This window comes from Zonotrichia leucophrys, chromosome 8 (genome assembly GCF_028769735.1).
Source record: "Zonotrichia leucophrys gambelii isolate GWCS_2022_RI chromosome 8, RI_Zleu_2.0, whole genome shotgun sequence".
Taxonomy (NCBI): domain Eukaryota; kingdom Metazoa; phylum Chordata; class Aves; order Passeriformes; family Passerellidae; genus Zonotrichia; species Zonotrichia leucophrys.
In genome coordinates, this window is record NC_088178.1 from 10,401,899 (window position 1) to 10,423,963 (window position 22,065).

A 22,065-nucleotide genomic window follows, 5' to 3' on the forward strand; every position below is an offset into this window, starting at 1 on the left:
AAAAGCTCATTCTGGCTTCAGTGGCAAGTAAGCAGCAGTGATCCCTAGCAGCTGCCAGGAGCTGAAAAGGCACAGAAGAAAAGGCGCAGTTATCCCGGGACTGACCTATGCACACATTTTCATCGTCCAGCTCTGCGGAAGCATTTCTGAAGTAGCCCAGCCTGCATAACTCGCAGTGCTGACCTCTAGTGTTGTGCTTACAGCTCACGCAAATGACCGTATTGAGCAGCTCGATGTAACTGCACCGGTTGGAGTGCCCGAAGCATTCACAGTCTTTCAAGGAAGAACAGAAATGTATACAAAGTGTATACAGCAGCAGAGTAATAGCACATTACATGCTTAGTAAAAATGAACCATGAGCAGAAGTATGAATGAATGGCACATACATGTTAATCAATGTAACATGGACAGCAGCAGATGTTTATCTGCAATGGAAGTGGAGCTGGTTTCAGGCAGGTTAGCGTGACCCGACAACCATGGCATGACGTCGGAGGTTGGCTGTTGTTGGCAGACCTGATGGAACTGAAGCATTTGCAGTTGTAAACCTTTCAGGGTTACTGGAGGTTCAGTTTCCGCTGAAATGCACATATTTTTGCACATTTGAGATGAGTATAGATCAAGACCCGGGAAAAAACCTCCTCGTATTAACAATGTTAAATTCAGTGGACAAAATTGTCAAACTTCATTATGATTAAATCCACAACTGTAAGTAAAATAATTTTTTTTTTCTGACAGAAATGGAGAATATTCAAAAATGCTATTGAACTTGGGGTGTTATAACTGGTAAGCACCTTTAGAACCAGAATGTTTTATTTTCATGGCCAAATAAGTCTCAAGTTTGACGATTTTGGCCAACACCTCCTAAAACGATTAACACTGAAGAAAAGGAAGGAAGACAGTTATTGAAGAACTACATCAACTGTACTTTTGAGATAAGCATTAACCAGTTTTTGTATTCTGAGATGAAAACCAGTTGGGCTAGAAACGATTATGAAAATTCTGAAATGTGTACTGACTAGAAAGCATGCTTTTTACAGCCATCTGAAATGAAGTTGGCATGACAGCCACTTAAAAAAAAAACAACCCTTCATTAAATATAGAATGCTAGTGCCTTTTAGTCTTTAATCACGAGCAATACTTGGCTTTATGCAGAACAAAGAAAAAATTAGAAATGTATCAATAACATTATAGAAGACAGAGCTCTGCTTTGTGTAGAATACTTGTGTAAGCCTGATTGCTCAACTCTTGGGATTATGAACCCAGAATGAATGCAGGAAAGGTTACTAGGACGATAAAAGAAGTTGAATCTATTTAAAAAGTGAAGACTAGGAAAATTTGACTTATTTAGTCTAGCAAACTGATGATAGAAGGTATCACCTTCTTGAATAAATACAGCAAGGAGCTAAGCCTCCTGCCATCCTAATGGACAATACTGGTACAAGAACATATGGGTGTTAACTGGCTACTGGGAGATTTCAGCTGGAAATTAGAAGATGGTATCTAGGCTTTAGGGCAGTGAGGTTGTTAGACACTTTCCATTTGTCACAAAACACACTGATGCTTTACAGATGTAGTTTATTAACTGGTAGAATAAATTACAGTATGTTTCCTGCAATAATGGAGCATTGGATGCAGTGACTTGGAAGGGCTTTGAGGTCCTGAAGTTACCTTGTAATTAGATAAAGCTCTAGCAGGGGGTGTAAAATGTTTCCATATATGACAGAGGCCAAGTCCCCTGTGCTTCCTTTCCTCTGTTATGCTCCTGGTTATGCTGGGGCACCTGATCATCCCCCAACTGGTGGAGTGGGCTTCACATACATATTTGAGCCTGTCTCTATTTTTGTAAAGAAACAACAGTTGCAGGGCATGTTTCTGAGTATGCTCTGCACTCCCAGTACATGGATATTTCCTTGGCTTTTGTCTGATGCACTGGACTGTAAATAGATTGCACTGTAAATGGATTAAATTTTTTTAGACACTTAGCACAACATATGTTTCAATCTTGAGAGCTGCCTTTCTGCTGCCAGAAAACATTAATCCATTTTACATATATGCATTTAGTTAACATATATTTCTTGTTCTCTTCAATGTTTTTCTGCTAAACCAGTGTTTTGTGGTTCATGCTATTCTGGTAATTTTGATGCCGGTAACTGCTGGAGTACAGGAAAACATTTAGTGTATCAGTCCCAGTATGTTACCACTTGACACAATTAAGTAAGGAGGAAAAAATGTTAGTTTGTTGTGTTTTGCAGCTGGTCAGTCCGATTCAGCATCTCAGCCAGCCACCCTGCAGCATTTCTCCCCAAGTATATCCATCTTGCTCAAGTGAAAACTGCCTGTGTGGAACAGATGAGATCTAAAAGTGGAAAATAGCACTAGCAAACAGGAATAATGGAAAATTGGTGTGATTTTGTTTGCGTTTGATTTTTAAAGTAAGAAAGACTGACTAGTGATAAGCAATCTGATCTTTCTGAAGCCAAGATTCAGAAGCAAGGCTGTCAGTTTTTCTGTCTGACAAAGAACCTGTTTTCTGCTACCAACAGATAACTTGTTTTGGTGAGATAATACTGTATTGGTATGTTGGTCAGACTTGTTGCTAAACATTTTCATATTCCAGGTGAATTCAGAGGAAATAATTTGCTTATATACTATAAAGAAAAGCTGACTATGCTACATTATCTTTTGTATTTAAGGCAGCAGAAAAAAGTGAAATAGTTCATGAATGAATGACTGTACTACTTCCACTCTGAAACTGCAATACAACTTTCAATTTTATTACTACTACACATAATTAACCATAGCAACAGCACAAAAACAAAAGCTGCACATTAAGCAATTCACTCTCAACACAGGGCCTGCTCCAAGTTATGATTTGGAGTGACGAAACCTCTAATAATTACAAAGCACTTGGATGTATGCATGGACTGTGAAACATAAGCAGGAGGACTGTTCAAGTTCAGAGGTGGGTCATCAATACTTAAGGTAAACAAAGAGACCAGTTTTTAAACTTCGTTGCATTTCTATGGGTATTGCTCTTTTGTAACAACTGTGCTGTGTGAAACCAAGTCTTTGTCTCAAAGTTAACTAAGATACAGGAGTGCTCTAGTAGTCTTGCTCAGGTAAGTAAATGCTACATGGTGTAGAAAAAGCCACAGTTAACTCAAAAACAGTCCATCATCTGATCAAACATTAGCAAAGAAAAAAAAAAGAAATGGCAAGTAATGATTAAATCAATTTTGTGATAGTGTTTGCTTCTCCCCTGCCTCCCCTCCATGTTAGTGCAGTAAATTTTTGCTGTTGGCCTGGTCAGTGAATCATTTTTACATCCCTCTGTGCTTACAGAAATAAGCTATGTAAAAAGTCCTCCTATGATTGAAATGGAATTACTTTTTGCACTGGCTACATGAGGTGCTATCCAAGCCACTCAGACATAGCACACAGAATTGCACTCAGCACCGTGCCAGCTGGGAAGCTGTCAGTGCTATATGGCCCTTCCAGCAGATCATGTGGTTCACCTTAACCAGAAAGTATTCTGCTTGTTAGACCTGTCAGAAGCACAGCTTAGGGTCCTTAGGCACACAGCTCTGGCCAGCAGCCTAAAGCACTGTCATGCACTGGCAAAGTCATGCAAACACTGAAGGGAATGGGGAAAAGTCTCAAAATCAGGCTGCACATGGTTTACCAACCACTGTGAAATGACATGAGCTTCTTACAGTGCTAGAAAATGCTGCTTTCAGTTCTGAGTACCACATGTCAGAAAAGACACAGATAAGTTGAATAACAATAAGGAGTGAATGGTTCAGAAACTAAAAATCTCAGAGAAGAGATAATGACAGCTAGATAGGTTTAATGTGAAGGAAAAAGGGATTGCCATGTTAGATGTGATCATTGTTTTTGGCTGATTCAGGAACTGTCAAATCCCTTACAAACTCACAGAAGCATTGACTCTCTGAGCCTCCCTGACTATTTTCCAGTGCAATGATTTTATTGAAACAATCTTGATTCTGTTGCAGAAAGCATGATAAAATTACCCACTGAAGCAGGCTCACGAATTTGATAATCTAATTGTTTTGTTTCTATAAATTGAACAATTTCCCCCCATTCTAATGCTATGCACTTACATCTTTGAGATAACATACTATTAGTGTAGGGATGAAGTTCTGCTGAAGCTTCAGCTATTACGACCATTAAAACATGAAATGTCATCACATGAAACAATGATAAACACACAAGGAAGGGTAGCATCGTTTCTAAACTAAGGTTGTATGAGACAGCTATTAGTGTCACTTTTTAATTAAAAGCACAAAGCATATTTCAAGAAAAGTGCATTCACAAATCATTAAATTATATTTTCTTTTTCATTTTCTGCTCAATTCATGCTCCTCCTCCATACACTAAGGCAAACAAAGGAGATTTCATTGTAACCTTAGAAATTACCTGCTTCATAACAAATAGTATGGCTCATTACCATGATCTCATCAAATGGGTCAAACTAAGTTCACACATTTCTTAATAACCCTTTTCCTTGTTCATATGTATTTCATGAATAATGAGATATTCACAATAGCTGCAGAAAGACAAAACATCTTCATACATACTCTTTACAGATAAATTGATGAGGAAAAACAATGAAAAGATCTCAGGGTTCAGACTGTGAATGACAGATATGCAAATGAAACAGGTTGCCTGTAAGTCAGAAAGAATATTGGCATCCTTTATTATATTCATAAAATTCCATCATTTTTATAGAACACTAGAACATCAGTTCCAAATGTAATGCCTGCACTCTGAATTTGCACACTTACAATAAAATGAAGACATAAGGCACACTTACAATGCATTAAAAGACACAACAATGCATTACATTCCATGGCATTTACAGATACTTCTTGAGGACATGAACAATTGATATTTTATGGATTGTTTGCCCTCACCTAATCTGCTTATGTTTCCTCTTTTACAATTTATGCATGTCACTGAGGAAAACAAGACTCTAGTAAACATCTGCTTTCTAGGCAAGGATCTGAATAGTCATATTCATACATTTATCTCCTTTAAAAATAAATGCCATGTTGCTTTATTTGCCACCAACAACTGTCTAAGAAGCATATTTATTTTTCTTTGTATGGCTTATGTTTACGTGACTTAATGCTTCTGTTGTATTCAATGAAGATGCCTCACCAGTAAACTAATGGGTACACTCCACAGATATTCCAGATTCATACAGTGCAATGTTTTCACAACACAGAGCACTATGGGATCACTGTATGAATCCTAGAATTCCTACCTCTCTTGTGGTTTGCAACTTGAACAGAAGAAACAGTTGACATAGCTAATTTGGGAGCAACTGGATAGGTAATAAAATGAACAGCAAATTAGAAAAAGTGTCATATAGGAACAAATCAAAATATTAAAATAAACATCTTTATTTTCTAACTTCTGAATTTAAAAATGGTTATTTTTTTGTAAAGAAAGGGTAAAGTTTCAGAAAATGAGTTACACATTATCAATTATTGAATTATTTGAGCTGTAACACCCAAGATCAAGACAGGGAATGTAATTCACATCTATGCACTTTGGCAGTTTTGTGTTAGCGTTTATTTGGCGGTTTCTCCCAATCCATGACAAATGACATATGATAACCAGAGTGGTCTGAAAAGGGTTTTATTGAATTTGAATGCATATTTATTCTGGCCAATTAGCATAAACCTAAACCCCACAATAAAATATTTAGATATAGGCAGATTTCTATAATCATTCTTTTAATACACTATCCTTAAATGAAGTATTTAATCTACAACTATATGTTAAACACTGTAACAATATGCTGCAAACACACAAAAGCTGAATAGAAATGCTTTGAAGTTTTTGTATTTTGTGCTCCCTACCAAAACATCAAAACTAAATTTACTTAAACTCTTATTTTTGGGGAAGAAACACTGAGTAATTCTGTGCTGTTCAAAACATATTTTGCAATGAAGTTGGGTCTTAGATCACATACAGTATAATTACGCAATGAAATCCATTAGAAATGCTAAGTATAATTTAACTGAGAATGGTTTAATTTAAAATTCTTCTAAATAATGTAGGCTAATCCTTATAGAGAGCAGAGGAAAAGAGATCAGTCAGGGTGGGGTTTTTTGTTTGTTTAAAAAAGACATGCAAAAACTTGGGAAATACAGTGAGAGCTAAATCAAATTGGAATGCTACACATTACTTTATCAGGGATATTTAGTTTTAAATATATAGTGAATAATCCAAACTAGATTCTAATCCTTACATAGCGCAAATTCTAATCCTTACATAGAGCACAGATCAATTAGTATTTTCTGTTTTGTTGGGCACACAGAAACTTGCATATATAACATGGCAGATTTCACATGCACATGGGGTGTTTTTGATTTGGTGATTGTGATCCACAGACTTAATTACAGCCCTTCCCATGTAATTCCCAACAGATTCCCAATACATCTCATTTGGTGTAGTGGCCATTTTCTAGATTGCCTTTTCATTCATTTTATCCTCCACCTCTGTGTGTTATAGCACAGAAAGGACATCCTTTGAACATGAAAGCAAGCCACAGGCCAGATTTCTGCAGGGACTCTGGGGGGAGGAAAGGGCGGTAAATAAGAACAAAAGGAAATTATTTTTATAATGAGCAATCACTTTGAAATGTGAAGTGTAGCTGAATACTTCTTCAACTAACAAAGAATCTTAGTTTTATTGATCATCTTAAGAAGTAATTTTGTTTCTTTCAGCGCTAATTGTCACATGACAGTATGAAAGTAATTTTTTGTGTAGCACTCAAATTGTAGAAAACCATAGGTCATTCCTGCAGAGAACTTGCTTGTATTGTGGATGGCATAAAAGCTGAGAATGCTTCTCAGCTCACTTGGGAAAACAAAGTGGAAACAAGACATTAAAAATGCGTTTGATGTTGACAGCAACAACCTTTGTTCACTGAAAAATCAAAAATTTACTCAAAATACAGATTGTGCTATCTAAACAAGTCCAAAATTTTCCTGGACTTTCAGTGTATCACAGATTTTAGTCTGTATGTCTATTATTCCCATATTTGCAGTAATGTTCACAGTCTGAGTGTTGGAACACTCCCTTTTCAGGTGAGGTTTGTTTTATAGTTATTTTCTCCTAGGATACCATTACTTAGCACCAGAGAAAAATGAGTTGGAGTATCATTGTTATTACTTTTGCCACCCTGTGGGACTTGTTGAGAGCAATTTCAGTACCTTTAGACCACTAGGAATTTTACAGCATCCTACCTTGGTTTGGTTTAGAAACCTCAAGGGAAGAAATATTCGGCCATATCCTATCAAACTTTGGAGGATCTGCATGCATCAGGAAAAATCAGGTTTTGTTATTTACATCTGTGATATTGTTCTAAACAGGCAAGCATATGGACAAAGACAGAGATTACACACAGCTATTACTGGACTAGTCTAAGTTGCACTAGAACAGAACATGACTCCACAGTGAACAAGAAAACAAGCAATTGATGATTCCCAAAACACCAAATGGACATAAAATACTGTGCATAACAATTTCTCTTCTATGGCTTAAAATATAATTTTTCACGATGAGAAGATATCCTAGGCCAATATATATAGTTCTAACACCAGGAACAAAACAGGAACATATTGTGTTAAATCTGCTCTGCAGAGATAAAACGACAGTATCAGACAAATATGGACTTCTTACCAAAGACACATATCTTACTGTAACATCCTGTTTCAGGGCCTTTTGAGTGAATTACATATCTGTTATCAGAAGAAATATATTTACCAGTAGAGTGGGCCTCTTCTTTGGCTCTCACACTTTTGTGCGTTTCATCAATTTCCTATCATCTGATATGTCTGCTGATATATTTTACAGCTTTATTTTTTTTTTGTCTTAACGTTAAATATCTAAGTTTCTTAGAAGTTTTGCAAAATGTGTTACTTGCATGAAGCATTTTGTGGGAGCAGTAGAATTAGCTGTGTCTCTTTAGATCTTCATCTCCTTTGATTAATATATTCTGGGGCTGGGGAAGTGAGGAATGCCAACCCTTAGCAGACTGGTGCTGGGTCTTGGAGCTGAAAGTGAAGGGGATGGGGTTCTGGGGAAGGAAAGAAAACTTGTTTCTCTGTTGCCATCTGCCTAGCTTTGAATATTAGACTTGGACCATGTTTTTATACTCTTTTCTGAGTACTGCAGTGGTTGTGTCTTGTCTGAACCAAACAGAATTCTTCTTAAGGGTCACATCAGCCTTTGTCCCTGAAGTCCTCCCACACAAAGAACAATGAAAGAAAAGGATGGGGACCTGCACTGTGCCATTTGCTGTTAGGCAGTCTTCTGCAATTGAATGGGTCCAGTTGTAATTTAATCACACAATTACATCAGATTCTTGCATTTTTGTGCTTTTTCTTTACCAATCCAGAAAACAGAAGAAAGAAAAATGGAACCAGTTAGGTAGATTCTCAAAGAGTCTACATATTGACTGACATTAACCTGCCTGTACAGGTCAGATCCACCAATTCCCACACATAGGAAGTGCAAGTGCCCCAGTCAGAGTGGATGACAAGAAGTATCTCCAAGCTGTCCCTAGGGAGGTGCTGTGGTAACCCTCACCCTTCCACTGACACACTGCTACCAAGCACCTGACAGACCACCTTCCTCCTCATCAGACACTCACTGACAAATTACTTGCACAGTTAATTCCCTGTCAAATTTTGGTAGATTTAGGAACACTGAGACTTGACCTAAACATTTTAAAGTGACTGGACATTAGGCATAACACAAAAATCAGGAGTTAAAAAAGGAAAAGCAGTCATTATGGACTATGTTGTCCTGCTGTCTCCTGAGCTTTTTTTTTCTTTTAGCCATTGTGCAGCATCAGAGTTGTCACTGGGCACATTTCAGACTGGAGCTTCAAATATCCTACCTGTATTGTTGAGTACAGTGTGGTGTGCTATAAAAATCCATATGTATAGTGGTCTTCAACTGAAAAGGCCTAGGTATTACCAGAGGTAAAATTAATGGTTTCAAAGAACTTTGTAATGCCTTAGGACTAACCCTCTGGAATTTGTCATTTCATAAACTGTAAGTCCTATACAGTAAATCAGATACTTTACATAATCAAACTGATATAATCAGTAATATTTAATATATAATTTATCCTGATCATGATTTTTATAAGTAATATTATTCCTTGTAATGCAGAAAAAAAAAATTACATATTTTTTAGAAATTCTATAAATGCTATAGATCTGTGCTTGTTTTAGCAAACTTAAAATGGAGGTTGTGACTTACTGCAAAATAATTAAAAATTCCCTAACCCTTTAAATTAGATAACACTGAACTGAGTTTCTTAATGGGCACCCAAAACAATAAAGTTGGAGTTTACAATGCCTGGAGATTACCATTTAAGTATTATTACTAGTGATTATTACTGGTTATTACTGCTAATCATAACCATATTAGAAGGGACTTCTGGAGGTCATTTATTTCCACAGTTTGCTCATGGCAAAGTCAACTTTAAAGTTAGATGAGGTTGTTGAGGGTCATATCCAGCTGAAACCAGCTGCTGCTTGGCAATGTGGTTAATGCTCCTTAGACTTAATGCATCTGTCATGTGCTTTTTTCAATCTTTGGTTAAGAGGGTATCTTTTACTCATATCCTTTATTCATGGCCTATATTTCCATCAAGATTACAGGTTTCTTGATAAAAGTCTCTTTTTGTATCTTTGAATGTTTTTTTAATGGCACTGACTTGAAATGTTTTATCTGAAAAGGTAGGTGAGAAGTCCAAGTCCAAGAATGTTGGATGTCATTCCCACATGTACATTGGAGCAGATGAGTCATCCCTTGAACAGACACTGGGAAGATTCATTTAGCAGCTAGTTATTCTTTCACAGCAACCTGTGAAAATATTTCTAGTCCTTGGTGATTACCACCAAGGGCTTTATTTATAGAGGAGCTGACTAGATAAACCAATCTTTTCCAGAAGTTCCATGCCCGGAAAGTGCTTTTTGTAATTAGAGTCATTATTTACCAGAATAATAAATGAATCTTGGGGTAGGTATTCTATAATTCTATTCTATTTTAATCTACTGTAGACTATTCCATGACAGTTGTTCTGGGCAAACAAGGCTAAGAAATGTGAAAAGAGTTTCTAAATGTATGTTTGAGTGTTATTATTTAAAAGTGAAGCTACTGTAGGCATCTTTGAGAGTGGAGGTATGCAAGCTGTGTGACTGAGAAAAAAATCAGATATGACATTTTAAATTTACATTAGATATTTTTGCATCTTTAGTTACTATTGTTCCAAAGCCAATTACATGTAGAAAGTAACTACTGAAAAAAAATTAATTTTCTGAAGTAAGAAAAAACTTACTGCATTATGTTTATTAGATGTATGATAATTTCCTTTTTCTCCTCCCAGTCTTTTTTTTTTTTAATTTCCTTCCTGACATACTGTATCAGAACTACTTCCAATATTAAATGAAGAAAATCTGCCTGAAATATTCACTGGAAGTCAATCTGCACCATGGGCTCTATCATGGTTTCAAATGGGGGAAATAAAGGAAATGAATGGGGAGTTTCAGCCTAATTCCAACCTGACAGCTGCACATGAAAACAACCTGTCACGATCTTGGCAGAAATTAATGGGCATTTTGTTGGTTTCTCACTCCAACCAAGTACTGAGCTGGCAGTAAAAGGAAAGTGCATTCCCAGAGAGAGGGGCTGTCCCTGCTCAGGGATGAGGGCAGAGGTGATGGAGCACAGAATTCTCTGCTGCAGCCAACAGTGCCTGATCCCCTCCTCAGGTGATCCTGCAGGCCCAGCCCACAGACAGTGCAGTTGCTGGAAATTACTACCCATAAATCTCCAAGTCTTAAATAATGCTCACTAGTGGCAGACAGGGAGCACTTGTGTTGGCAACTATCGTTATTAATTTAATTTTTAATAACAATAAGGAACCCCAGTGAGATATGCTGATTAAGATGTTTTCTAACTTTCTTTCAATTAAAAAAAAATTAAAAATGTATCAGTATAAACTTAATGATTCAGTAGAACTTCATGTCTTTAGCCACAGAAAGCTGGCCTTGCTGCTACCTATTTTAAACCATGAGTAGGCAGCAGTAAATATCTGTTCGCAATTAGAGATGCCTGCTGAGGACAGTGGACTTATTACAGTTATTTTAGGTGCTAATATTGAACAAAAAAATTAGGATTGTTAAGAAATAATGCTCACTGAAATCACTGGCAGATTTAGTAGCTGCTGGAGTAACCAAGTGTGTTTATATCAGGTTATATTCCACCATTTCTTGCAATCATCATGTCATTGTTACAGCATTTCTATCTCCTTTGGTCTTTTGGAAGCTATGATAATCTGCCTCACATAAAATTTGCCTTTTAGCATTTTCATTAAACTGCAAAATCTAAATCACTGAAAGAGAGAAATGCTGATTTTTTTTTATCAACCCTTTATTAAGTTAAAAAAATAGTAGGCCAATATTAGGCAATCTTTCTTGGAGCAATGTAGGAAGTTTCATACCTGTTCCTTTGAAGAAAGGAGAATTCTGCATAAATGTGAAGATGTGGTTGTTTTATGGTAGCTCCTCAGCCATAACAGCTTTTATAACTGTTGGAAGAATTTAAATGTAATTAGTCCTTAATGTGTCCACTTGCAGAGTAAAAAGAAAGTGATCTTTTCAGAGGATTAAAAATAATCCAAGGATCCATCTCGGGAAACCTTCAGATATCAGAAAAAATATACCACTGATTTGAACAAATTTTTGGCTGATTCTCAAAACAGTGAGGGCTGAGGGAATTCTTCAATTTTAAGTATTTCCATTAAAATGTTTATGGAAGTGCACAATGAATGCCAGTATTTTTGGAATGAAACATTTAGGTACTTTGTCATCAATTACTTTGTTGATTGTTTGCAGGGGTTGTGTTCTTATTTTTTATTTTGACTGGTTCTGCTTTTTCCTGTAAAAATGTTAAAATTGTCTGATCACATGGAATTACTGTGCAGTAATTCACAACTGATGAACAGTAAATCAAGATTTTAATTTTTTTTAAATCACTATGCTGATTTGGAAACCTCATTCTTTGCTTTAGTCAGTGAAATAAACTTATGTGTTAAGGAACAGAAAGAAAAAGATGAAAGGGTAACACAGAAATGCATTTTTTTCCCTTTTTTCTGACTATTTCTCCCCAAGTTTTATAGATAATTAGATTTTAAAATATCTTTTTGGGTCATCTCTACTCTCTGTAAACTTCCCTGAGTAACTGAGCTCAACATGCATATAACAAGTGCCATGTGCTTTGCATGGGTACCATGGTACATATTGAAATGTTGCCATCTTATTTTCTAGAGTATCCTATCACTAGATTATTTATTAATGGTTAAAAGAAAGATAATTATGAACTGAGTAGTTCTCTATATATTGCAGCACATTAAAAAGCATTGAAAACACTGTGTTTTCAGATTGATAGACTGATTTTAAATAACTCAAGATGATGGTGCAAAACCGGGAAGAGGAATGAGAAACAAGTCTAAACTGTCAGTGGCTGTGTCTGACACTGCTGAGCACAGCTCTTCTTATCTGTTAAAATTGGTGGATCTGGCAAAAGCAAAACTGAAACAAAGGCTCCCCCAAATCCCACCCAAGGACCTGGCAGTGCTCCCTGGGCAGCACTGGTGGTTTCTGACCCTGCCCTTGAAATCACTTGATTTATTTATGTCTTTGTCACAGCAATTTTAGCAAACAGGCAGTTTCTGCTCTGTGCTGGGCTCAGTTCTGCTTCCTCACCTTCGAGGGTCACACCCTAGCTATAGAGCAGGAAACTGCCTTTGTTGGGACTCCTACCAGGTACAACTATCTGTAATGGAATTATTTGGAATGTAAATTTCTCTCAGATCCAGTATTCACATGAGCACATCATACCACAAAGGCCGTTTGTATTTTCTTTCAGCTCAGTAATGTTTTAATATAGTGTAAAATTGAAATTTTAAAGCAAAAGATTCCAAGAGCTTCAAAGCATTAACGGAGGGAAAACAACTACTGGCTTGATATTATAATCAGTTATCTAGATAAGGTGATTGCCTTAGACTGGAAGCCTGATTAACAACATTATTTATTAGAAGGTCAGATTTGGATAAAATTAAATTGAAATGAGAATATTTTGCTTATATGTCCAAACTAATAGATACAGTCTGAAGACAATATTTGAATGCTTTAAGGAGATAAATATCTTAATGGTCCCTCAACAGTACAGCTTTCTGTAAAACTTGACCTCAAATAATGATAAAAAAGTAATGTACAACCTAGTTATGCATGTTTATGCCCTGCTGACATGTCTTGGGTATAGACTCTAGTCTAGAGCTTGGCATGGTAATGGCTTTGCTCACACAACTGAAGATTTAATAAGAGAACTTCTTGGTTACTGCAAAAGGGCAAAAATCGGGTCCAAAATACTTTGTGTTGTTATTAAAAAAGAAAAGAAAATCCACTAGTATTTACTCTCACCTCCTTTTAAGATATCTATTACCACATTAGAATTTCATTACAAATGTGAAAAACAAACAAAGCTACACTCATCCAGACACTATTTTAGCTCCAGAAAAATACCTATGAGATTTTTCAAGGTTAAGAAAACAATAAAATAAGAAAGTGCCCATTCAGTCTTTTTTTTTTTATTACTTCATCTTGCATTCATTATCATTAAAAAAAATGTTATCTTAATTTAAAATTGACTATAAGGAAGAACAAAAACATAGAGAACAAAGCAGAAAATATTGTTTGGTTATTGTGATTGCATCTTGCACTTGGGTGCATGGTCTGTCTCTAAACTCTGACTCATCTGCCAGCAGCAGGCTTTAAGGTGATAATCGCCCACACAGAGCTATTTGCACATCATGTCTATCTTATCCTCTATCTAATTATACCCTCTGTAACAAACTGTTTAGCATAATTAGTGGAGTTATGCTTTGCAAAAAAAAGAAGCAATAGTTTAGAAGATTCAACTTTTTGAAGGCATCCATGTACAGATTAGTAGTGATGGTATTTCATCACAATAATGAACATTTTGATGCACTGGTCTATGTAAAATTTGTACAATCATTATTTTAGCAAGTAAAATAATGCAGTTTTCAGGATATTTACATACTATATATAAGCATTGATTAAAATTATCAAATGGTTTTGGGACTCATTAATTGCTAACACTTTCACCAGTATTTTTTCAGACATGGCTGAAAAATGCTGAAAGAGCCAGCACTGCAATCAAGAATGCTGGAAATGATCAGAGAACCTATTATTCAACTGATAGACAACAGCAGGTACAAATGACCTTAATGGGAAAGCTCTGGGTTGTTGTTTTTGGGTTTTTTTTTTTGTTTGCTTTGTTTTCTTCTAGATGATCAGAAAGGATGTTTACTAATGACCACTGGTGTTTTTTTGTGTTCAAATTTTAGTGCTAAGCTGCTTTAATACAAAATCCTTTGAGGTAAAAAAAAAAAAGGAAAAAAGAGAATAATACATATATGTGCACACAGGTGAATATATTTTATTATTTGCATGCTTTCATTGCAGTCTCAAAAAAGTGTTAAATGAGCATTGCTTGAGGTGGCATCTTCTTTGCATGCTGGAAATTTAGTGTTTCTGACTCCCCTGCCCCAACCCCATCCTCTTTATAAACTAGAAAAATCTGGGAGCACACAAAAGCCAATACCCCCCTGTAGGTGTTTGCTGCCAGGTAAAATGAAACCCAAACTGTATCTCCTGAGAGTAACTTCCTGCCCCCAGATGGGGAAAAACTCTGCTGATACGAAAACAAATACTGTGTTAGCATAGGCAAAACAAAAATCATGCAGAATCCATTAAGGCAGCCACGACTAATTAATCTTGTTTGGTTTTGTGTGTTAATTGGACTTCTGTTAAATTCTATTTGAGAACAGGATAAATTTATGGATTCTATCCTTGTTTAACAAAAATTCTGCTATTCCTATGTTATAGAAGAGGTGTTCAGAACATTAAGCAAGTAGACTTATTTCTCCCCTGAGATATTTAAGAAAAATCACATGGAAAAAACAAGCAGAGTATCAGTATTTACTTGTGCTCATGAAGAGATGCTCATACTTCACCCTTTTCAGGTAGACAAAGAAACATGTCGAATTCTACCACATATTATCCCAAGACATTAACAGCAGACTAAAGATAAAACACAGATTTGCATAAACTCTTGTATTTCCTATAGAATGTTAAACAGAATTTTCTCTGTCTGTAATAAATAAACTGTACCAATTATCCCAGTGTAAAATACAAAGAGGTCAACAATGCATCCTTTCAGCTCACCATAGTTCAAAAGGTATTTGAGTTTCCCTATTAAGTTTTCAAAGGCCAACATCTGCTGATGCTCAGAAATGGTAGATGTGGTGACGAAGGCTGTATGGAGGGTGAAGCGAAAACACAACCATATAGACCATGCAACACAGTAGTACTAAGAAACTATAGCACAATCAAACTCCAAAGAACTATTTCCCATTCATCCCATTTCTGTTATTAACAGCAGGAGTATTTCTGAGAATGGTGACATAAACTTATTCTCTTTCATTTAGTTAATTTTTTTTTGTAATGTATATATGTATAAACACAAAGTTTTGAAAATAGCACATCGCTATGAATCTGCAGGCGTGCAAATACCAGAGCAGACACTAGAGAAGGAAAATGACATTATTAAGATTGAAGGCTTTCATTTGCACATTATTGTCATTGATGCTGTTGTTCTATTTAAAGCAGAAAACAGATGCTGTGGCATTCAGCTGCTAATGCTGCTTGCACTTGCAAGGGAGATAGTTTTGATGGCATTTAACTTGCCTGTCTAGAGCTTGACAAATCAGTGCTATTCATCAGCTTAAGTAAACTGAATTGATTAAAAATTTATAGTCCTGACCCTGCATCATATGAAGTGAGACAGTTTTACCCAAATTGTGAAAAACTTTTCACTTGGGTATCAGGTATGGCAAATTACTTTTAACAACTGTGGTATTTTAGAACTGTGATTGTCCCGTATTATGCAAGTTGTGCCCAAACTATCTGCAAAGCTAAGGCTGTGGGGAATATTCTTTCCTTGAGCCACAGCGGGATCCCATTTCTCCCTCCCTGCTTTATTGGCAATTAACTAACGTGCCATGACTGTGTGCACTGCTCAGCTGTGGAGCTCAGCCGAGGCTCACAGCTCAGCTGCTGTGCACTTGGTCTCTCCACATGTTTTGTTTAAGTAATCATCTCTTTCATTGATATAGTAGTTCTTTATGTAACGGTGTCATGGTTTTGTTATAGTTTGAGTTGCATTTTGGTACTTTGATTACATACAGGAAAGCATTTTTCTGTGAAGGAACACAATTCTATTTATTTTGTGGAGTAAAGCCGAGTTCAAAGCCTGCTAGAGTTAATGCAGATTCCAGCAGATACGCTGCATTTGCTAATCTACTTCATAGAAATGAAAGCTATTCCATTTATAAACTTTTCCATTTGCTCTTTGAATTTACACACACATATACATACATGAAAATTATTGGTCCTATACTTCTGTTATTAGCAAACACTTTTCTTCAAAATGCTCAACAAATATTTTCTCTGCAACAGTATCTTAATTCTTTGTGTCACACTAGTTGTATAGGACTCGGTGCTCATCTGCTGATAAGATCGATCAGAAAATCCGGGGCTGAATGCAGATGTAAGGAGTGACATTGTCTCTGACCACATAATAACAGTTACATGTTAATGCCAGAGAGGAAGGCCAATAAACAGCCCCTGCACCACAGGGCATGCTGTCAGAGAAACATTATCTACACCAGAAAGGGATGTTGGGAAATCAGATCCATGAAGCTGAATGACAATGCAGAACAATACTGGTTTTATTACTTACTACCAATACTGGAAATACTGGGTATACCTGCAGAGAAAGAAAACACAAAGAAGTGTAGTTAGGTGTTTGCTGTAGTTGGGTGAACTATTACACCTAAGATTCTGAAAACATCTTTAGAATTCTTTTTCAATACATAGTTAAACTCAAGCATCTGCCATTATGTGCCCAGTCCTTTATAAATGCAGTCTTTTAGATTTTTCAGTATGGGGCTGCAGGGACCACTAAAATGCATTGACAGATGGGATCTATACCAGCTCTCTGAACTTCATGAATTTGTTCAGAACAGTTTTGTATTTCAACTAACCAGCCATTAGGTTTAATGCTCTAGATAAAAATATCAGTCATGCATGTATTATGCAGATCCAGGAGAGTAATTTAACCAAGGGATAGATGCACTGCTAACTGCTTTGGCCAGCTGCTTAAATCAGTTGGTACCTTCTGTTGCATTAATTGTATAGAACTATTTTTTCCCTCTTTTACCTGACAGTTATCCAAATTAAGCTATGTAAAAGAAATGTAATTGAGTGAAACAATCTAATGCAGTAGGTTGGCCATATTGATTAAGCCTGTCATTGATTTATTTTTTTTCTGTGTTCATTTCAATTCCTAAACCGAATTAATGCAAGGAAACCATTCCAAAGACAGGTGAAATTTACCATAAGAGGCGGGGCTGTTAAGGAGTAAACTCCTTCACTGGATAAGCAGTGTGAGATCTCATGCTATATAATGCAATCTCAAGAACTGGCTTCTTGTCAGGTCTGCCCTGAAAGCTAGGCTTTGTGTGTAGCACAAAACTATGGATATGAAATCTTTCCTGAAATGCCATTTTCTTAAGATTAAATGCCATTGTTAATGGACTGTGGCTCATCACTTGGGTTAGTCAGAAACTGCAGATCAGTATTGAAATCCTGGGTATTTGCATCCTCTTCCTTAAATACAGTTTGCCTTTTTAAAGTTTTATTGATTTTGTGGCATGCATTTTCTTGCAGAAATCTGTCTGTTTCTCCATTAAACATCTGCTACACTTCTTTCATCTATCTTAAAGTTCTGCCTTACTCAGAGACAGCATGGACCTCACTCTGCAATTAAGTGAAGGAATGTCTTGAGAATAAATCATATTCAATGTCAGCAAGGTTGCAGAGTCAAGCTGGGAAAAATCCTCACTTGCGCATGGCTAAGACAATGCTGAAGTAAGAGAATTTGCAGAATGGGGACCAAAGCCAGACTTGTTATGTTTCCCCACATCAATCCTGGGACACATATCAGAATTGCAGCTCCGGGGTTTCATAGCCTATGGAAGCTGTGGCCTGGCAGAGCACCATGGACAGCACCTGCTGCTCACCCAACCCCACACTCAGATGCTGTTTGCAAACTTAATTATTTCTACTTCTGCTGAGATTAACATGTATTTTCCAAAAGTTTAGCACCATGAGGTATTGAAAGCTAAATGCAAATATCCTCATAATAAAACAATGTGGTCATAGTTCCAATAGTAACAAAAAGTGTTTTTTTTTTGTTAAGATAATCAAAGAGAACATCTATCCCCTTATTTTAAATGTCAAAAAGACAATAAATTTTCAAATATTTTTCCTTGAATTTTCAATAGCAGCTTGTTTCAAGTTTTGCAAGTCATTGTAGCTGGTTTAAATTAGCAGGATTAGCTTTCCTTTATACACTCATGGAACCTACACAAATATTAGATAAAAGACAAAAACCGTGTTCTTGCAGTCACACTTGTGCTGTGAAATGGTATTTGTATTTCCTTTGGGTATACTCCCCCGCCTCAAACCTCTCTGTCTCCTACACATACATACAAATATCCTTTCCTTTCTCTCCTGAACAGATTGTAGCAAAGGAAGAGGTTTTCCTGCAAGTCTGCTTGCCTCATATTATCGTACTTCAAAATTTTCAATGAATTCATAGTGATAAATGCTTCCTGGGCAGAGAATAATGAACACAAGATGCCTGCTAGCCTGAGGGCTCTGTATTAACCTTGCAAAGATATCTTCAGGTTCTGTTTCAAAAGCTGTTTTGCTATTTCTGTACAGAGTTTCTTAGCTGGTGTGGTGTTCTGTAACCAGACTGGTTTTTGTACAACCAGGTATCCCTATGTCAGGTGACTGGCCTTGATAGTGCACTACTTTATGCCCTTCTTACTAAAGAGAGTGAGAACGACACTTCTGAGTTTGTCTGGAAAAGGAGCTGGTTATGTAGGGCCACGAAGCAGGATCTATTAACACTCTGTGAAAACCGCACATATGATGGGGAAATTATTCTTAGAAGGAGTGTTTGTGTGAGATCTGGAGTTACATATTGAGGCTAGCTCTTGAATTCAGCTGAGCTGGATTTGCTGCACGTCCTTAGGTAATCAGGCACAGGAGGTGTGATTCTGCTCTCCCTCTCTGTCCGTGTGGAGGCAGGCAAGGGCCTGAGTGCAGGGCTCTGCCCGTGCCACTGCTGCTGGGGTCTGTGGGGTCATCCCACCACTGCTGGGGACACCCACAGGCTGCGGGGTCATCCCTGCACTGCTGGGGACACCCACAGGCTGTGGGATCATCCCCCCACTGCTGGGGACACCCACAGGCTGTAGGGTCATCCCTGCACTGCTGGCCCTTGGCTTGAACCTGGTCTGTTACATGGTGTGGATCGTTTCCAGTCAGCCTTGTACTGAAATCTGTGAGTACTCTGCAGCAGTGAAGTGATGGGGACAGGTTAGAGAGATGAAGGATCAGGCCTCCTTTGATGGACAATTCTATTGAACAAGGTACAAAAAGGGATTCAATTTACATCTATTCAGTTGTTAAACCAAAGCAATGTTCAGCCTAAATTATCTTCCAGTTGAAATCACTGCGATGGTTACTAATGGTAATAGATTTATAGTGAAGGCACATCAAGCAAAGCATGCAAAATAAGTTCAGAGGTTGGTACTGCCCCTGAAATTGCAAATATGGCAGGAAAAAGTCACTAATACTATTTATTATTTCTGACTTGACTTGAGGGTGGTGGTTTGGTATATTACATGTTCACTGTAAGTGCATCTAAATATATATGCATTACTTGAGCGGAAAAAAATCTGGTGTTTTCCTTTCGTATTATCTTCTGCATCTGCCCTGTAATTTTCTCATTTCCCCTACTTCCAGAAATGGGTTGTTTTAGCTCTTAGCTACCATGGAGCTGGCTATTGAGATGAAGAAAAAAGCAAATCAGATGCTAGCGAAGAAAGCAAGTTTTTGATTCTGTCTCTAGTTTGTGTCAGTGTGAAATCCTTAACACAAAGAAATGGATCAAGCTTTCAGTGAGAAGGACCACACTGCTGCTTCCAGTGTCAGGGCAGGTCATACCCTGCAGACCCTCTTAGCACCTCCATTGTCAGTGCCTGCATGTGCTTCTGGCAGGACTCTTAAACAGGAACAAAATACAGAGCTTTTCATAGCAGTGTCAGAGCAGGGATGTTAATGCCTCATCCAATCTTTTGCTAGAATATCTGCCCTGCAGCATGACAGCACTCCCTGCAGTGAGTCTTTCTTCCCTTTGCAGCTCTTCCATTGAGGCATGATTGCAATATCAGATGCTCAGCATCAATTTCAGAACTTCTGAATTCTCTAGCAATTTAAAGCCCTGAGAAGCTCGATGACACTGGTGTCTTGTAATCCCTCAAAGGGAGTGATCATTATGATCATAGGAGTAAACTTTTCATGGATTGTTAAACCTGTAGTCAGACAAAGGATTACACACAGTGAAAGAAAATTCTTTGGAAATTTCATCTGTTTCATTGCAAGAGCCCCAGAACTCCTGCTACTGGTAATTTTGCAGTTGTTCCTCTTGCATAGATTGAATTCATACCAAAGGAACTGCTCTGATGAAGTTTGTTATCCCTCACCTCTGCTTTCCCAAGCGATATCACCAGAAATAAATGGGACAGAGGAAACAGCTATTGTTTTATTGGGTAACATATTTTAAAATTTGGACTTCTTCATGTTATGTTTTAATGAGTCTAAACAGTATTGAAAACTCTGCTTAGGAAACACCCAGTGAGATCAAAGGATTTTCTTTTTCAAGTAATTGTAATTTATTGATAGAATATTAGAAACTTTGAAAAGCCTGAAACTCAGACTATTTTTAGCACTTTGAATATCTTAAAACAGACACTTTGCCTTCCCATGCTGCTGCTGCTTAAGGACCAGAAGTCTCTTTCATGTCACCTTTTCACTGTATATGGCAAAAACAGAGTTGTTTGAAACCAATGACGTACAGAAACATTTCCCAGCAACAGATGTCACCACAGCCAGCACAAACAACCAGCTCAGCAGGGTCATGCAAGAGGGTAGAGTGCTGAAGGATAATTTTTCAAGCCCTATTTTAAAAAAAACACAGCATGTTATTTATAATGCATTGTTTTTAGGTATGTGCCTGCAATGTTTTGCTGGCTATTGCACTGGATACCCAGTTGAAGGAAAATGAGTTTCTCAGTTGCAGATTTTGCAGTTTTTCCTGACACTCCTGTTTATCTGAATGCTCTTGATACACTGCAGTTTTGTCCTCTAAGTTTCCCAGCCTTCTGTGTGACATGTTCCTGTGGCTTTATACCTTCTGTAAGCTTCATGGACTAATATTAGTATGTAATATAAATATAAAATAGGAGCAATATGAAGCTTTGCTGTTTTGTAACTTATTGATTGATATCTTCCTTTTTCTCTTTGAAACACATTGTCAAAAACATCAAGGAGCAAAATTTTTTAACTTCAATATAAGTGTCACATTCCTTCAAATCAAGTCATAAAATAGACACTGGAAAACTTCCAGGTACTTGGGAGAATGGGCCCTTAGAAAATGGGACACTGTCTAGTTTATGAGTCTGCTTTGACTGGAAAGCAGGATGTGTGATCCTTTCAGTTAGAGGGATCCTTGTTACCTGGATTCCTGACTAGAAAGTGCAACTTCTTGGACAACTTCATTTATGCTGGTCCTTCAGGATGGCTTTGTGTCAGCAAGTATTTATGGGGAATACTGAACATCAGTGAGGGTAACACCAGTGCACTTCTGGAGGTGCCATAAGTTTTGCCAGAAACTGTTTCTGCATCCATCCTGCATGGATGCCTTGTAAGTCTTTTGCCTTTCAGGGAGGTT

The 22,065-nt window shown here is 37.2% G+C and overlaps 1 protein-coding gene across 11 annotated transcripts in view; it reads right to left on the minus strand.

The window, feature by feature from the left end:
* The window catches only part of NTNG1 (netrin G1), a 146,737-nt gene that overhangs the window by 29,539 nt on the left and 95,133 nt on the right, over positions 1 to 22,065 (minus strand). For 3 of the 11 annotated variants that reach the window (XM_064720331.1, XM_064720328.1, XM_064720329.1), the window contains exons 5-8: positions 16,939 to 16,965; positions 7,281 to 7,346; positions 5,288 to 5,347; positions 106 to 273 (exon numbers count right to left, since the gene is read on the minus strand). In XM_064720331.1, coding sequence (XP_064576401.1) covers positions 106 to 273; positions 5,288 to 5,347; positions 7,281 to 7,346; positions 16,939 to 16,965 — 321 coding nt within the window. The remainder of the gene's footprint in view (positions 1 to 105; positions 274 to 5,287; positions 5,348 to 7,280; positions 7,347 to 16,938; positions 16,966 to 22,065) is intronic. The other 8 variants (XM_064720332.1, XM_064720337.1, XM_064720335.1 and 5 more) reach the window with 4 other exon arrangements.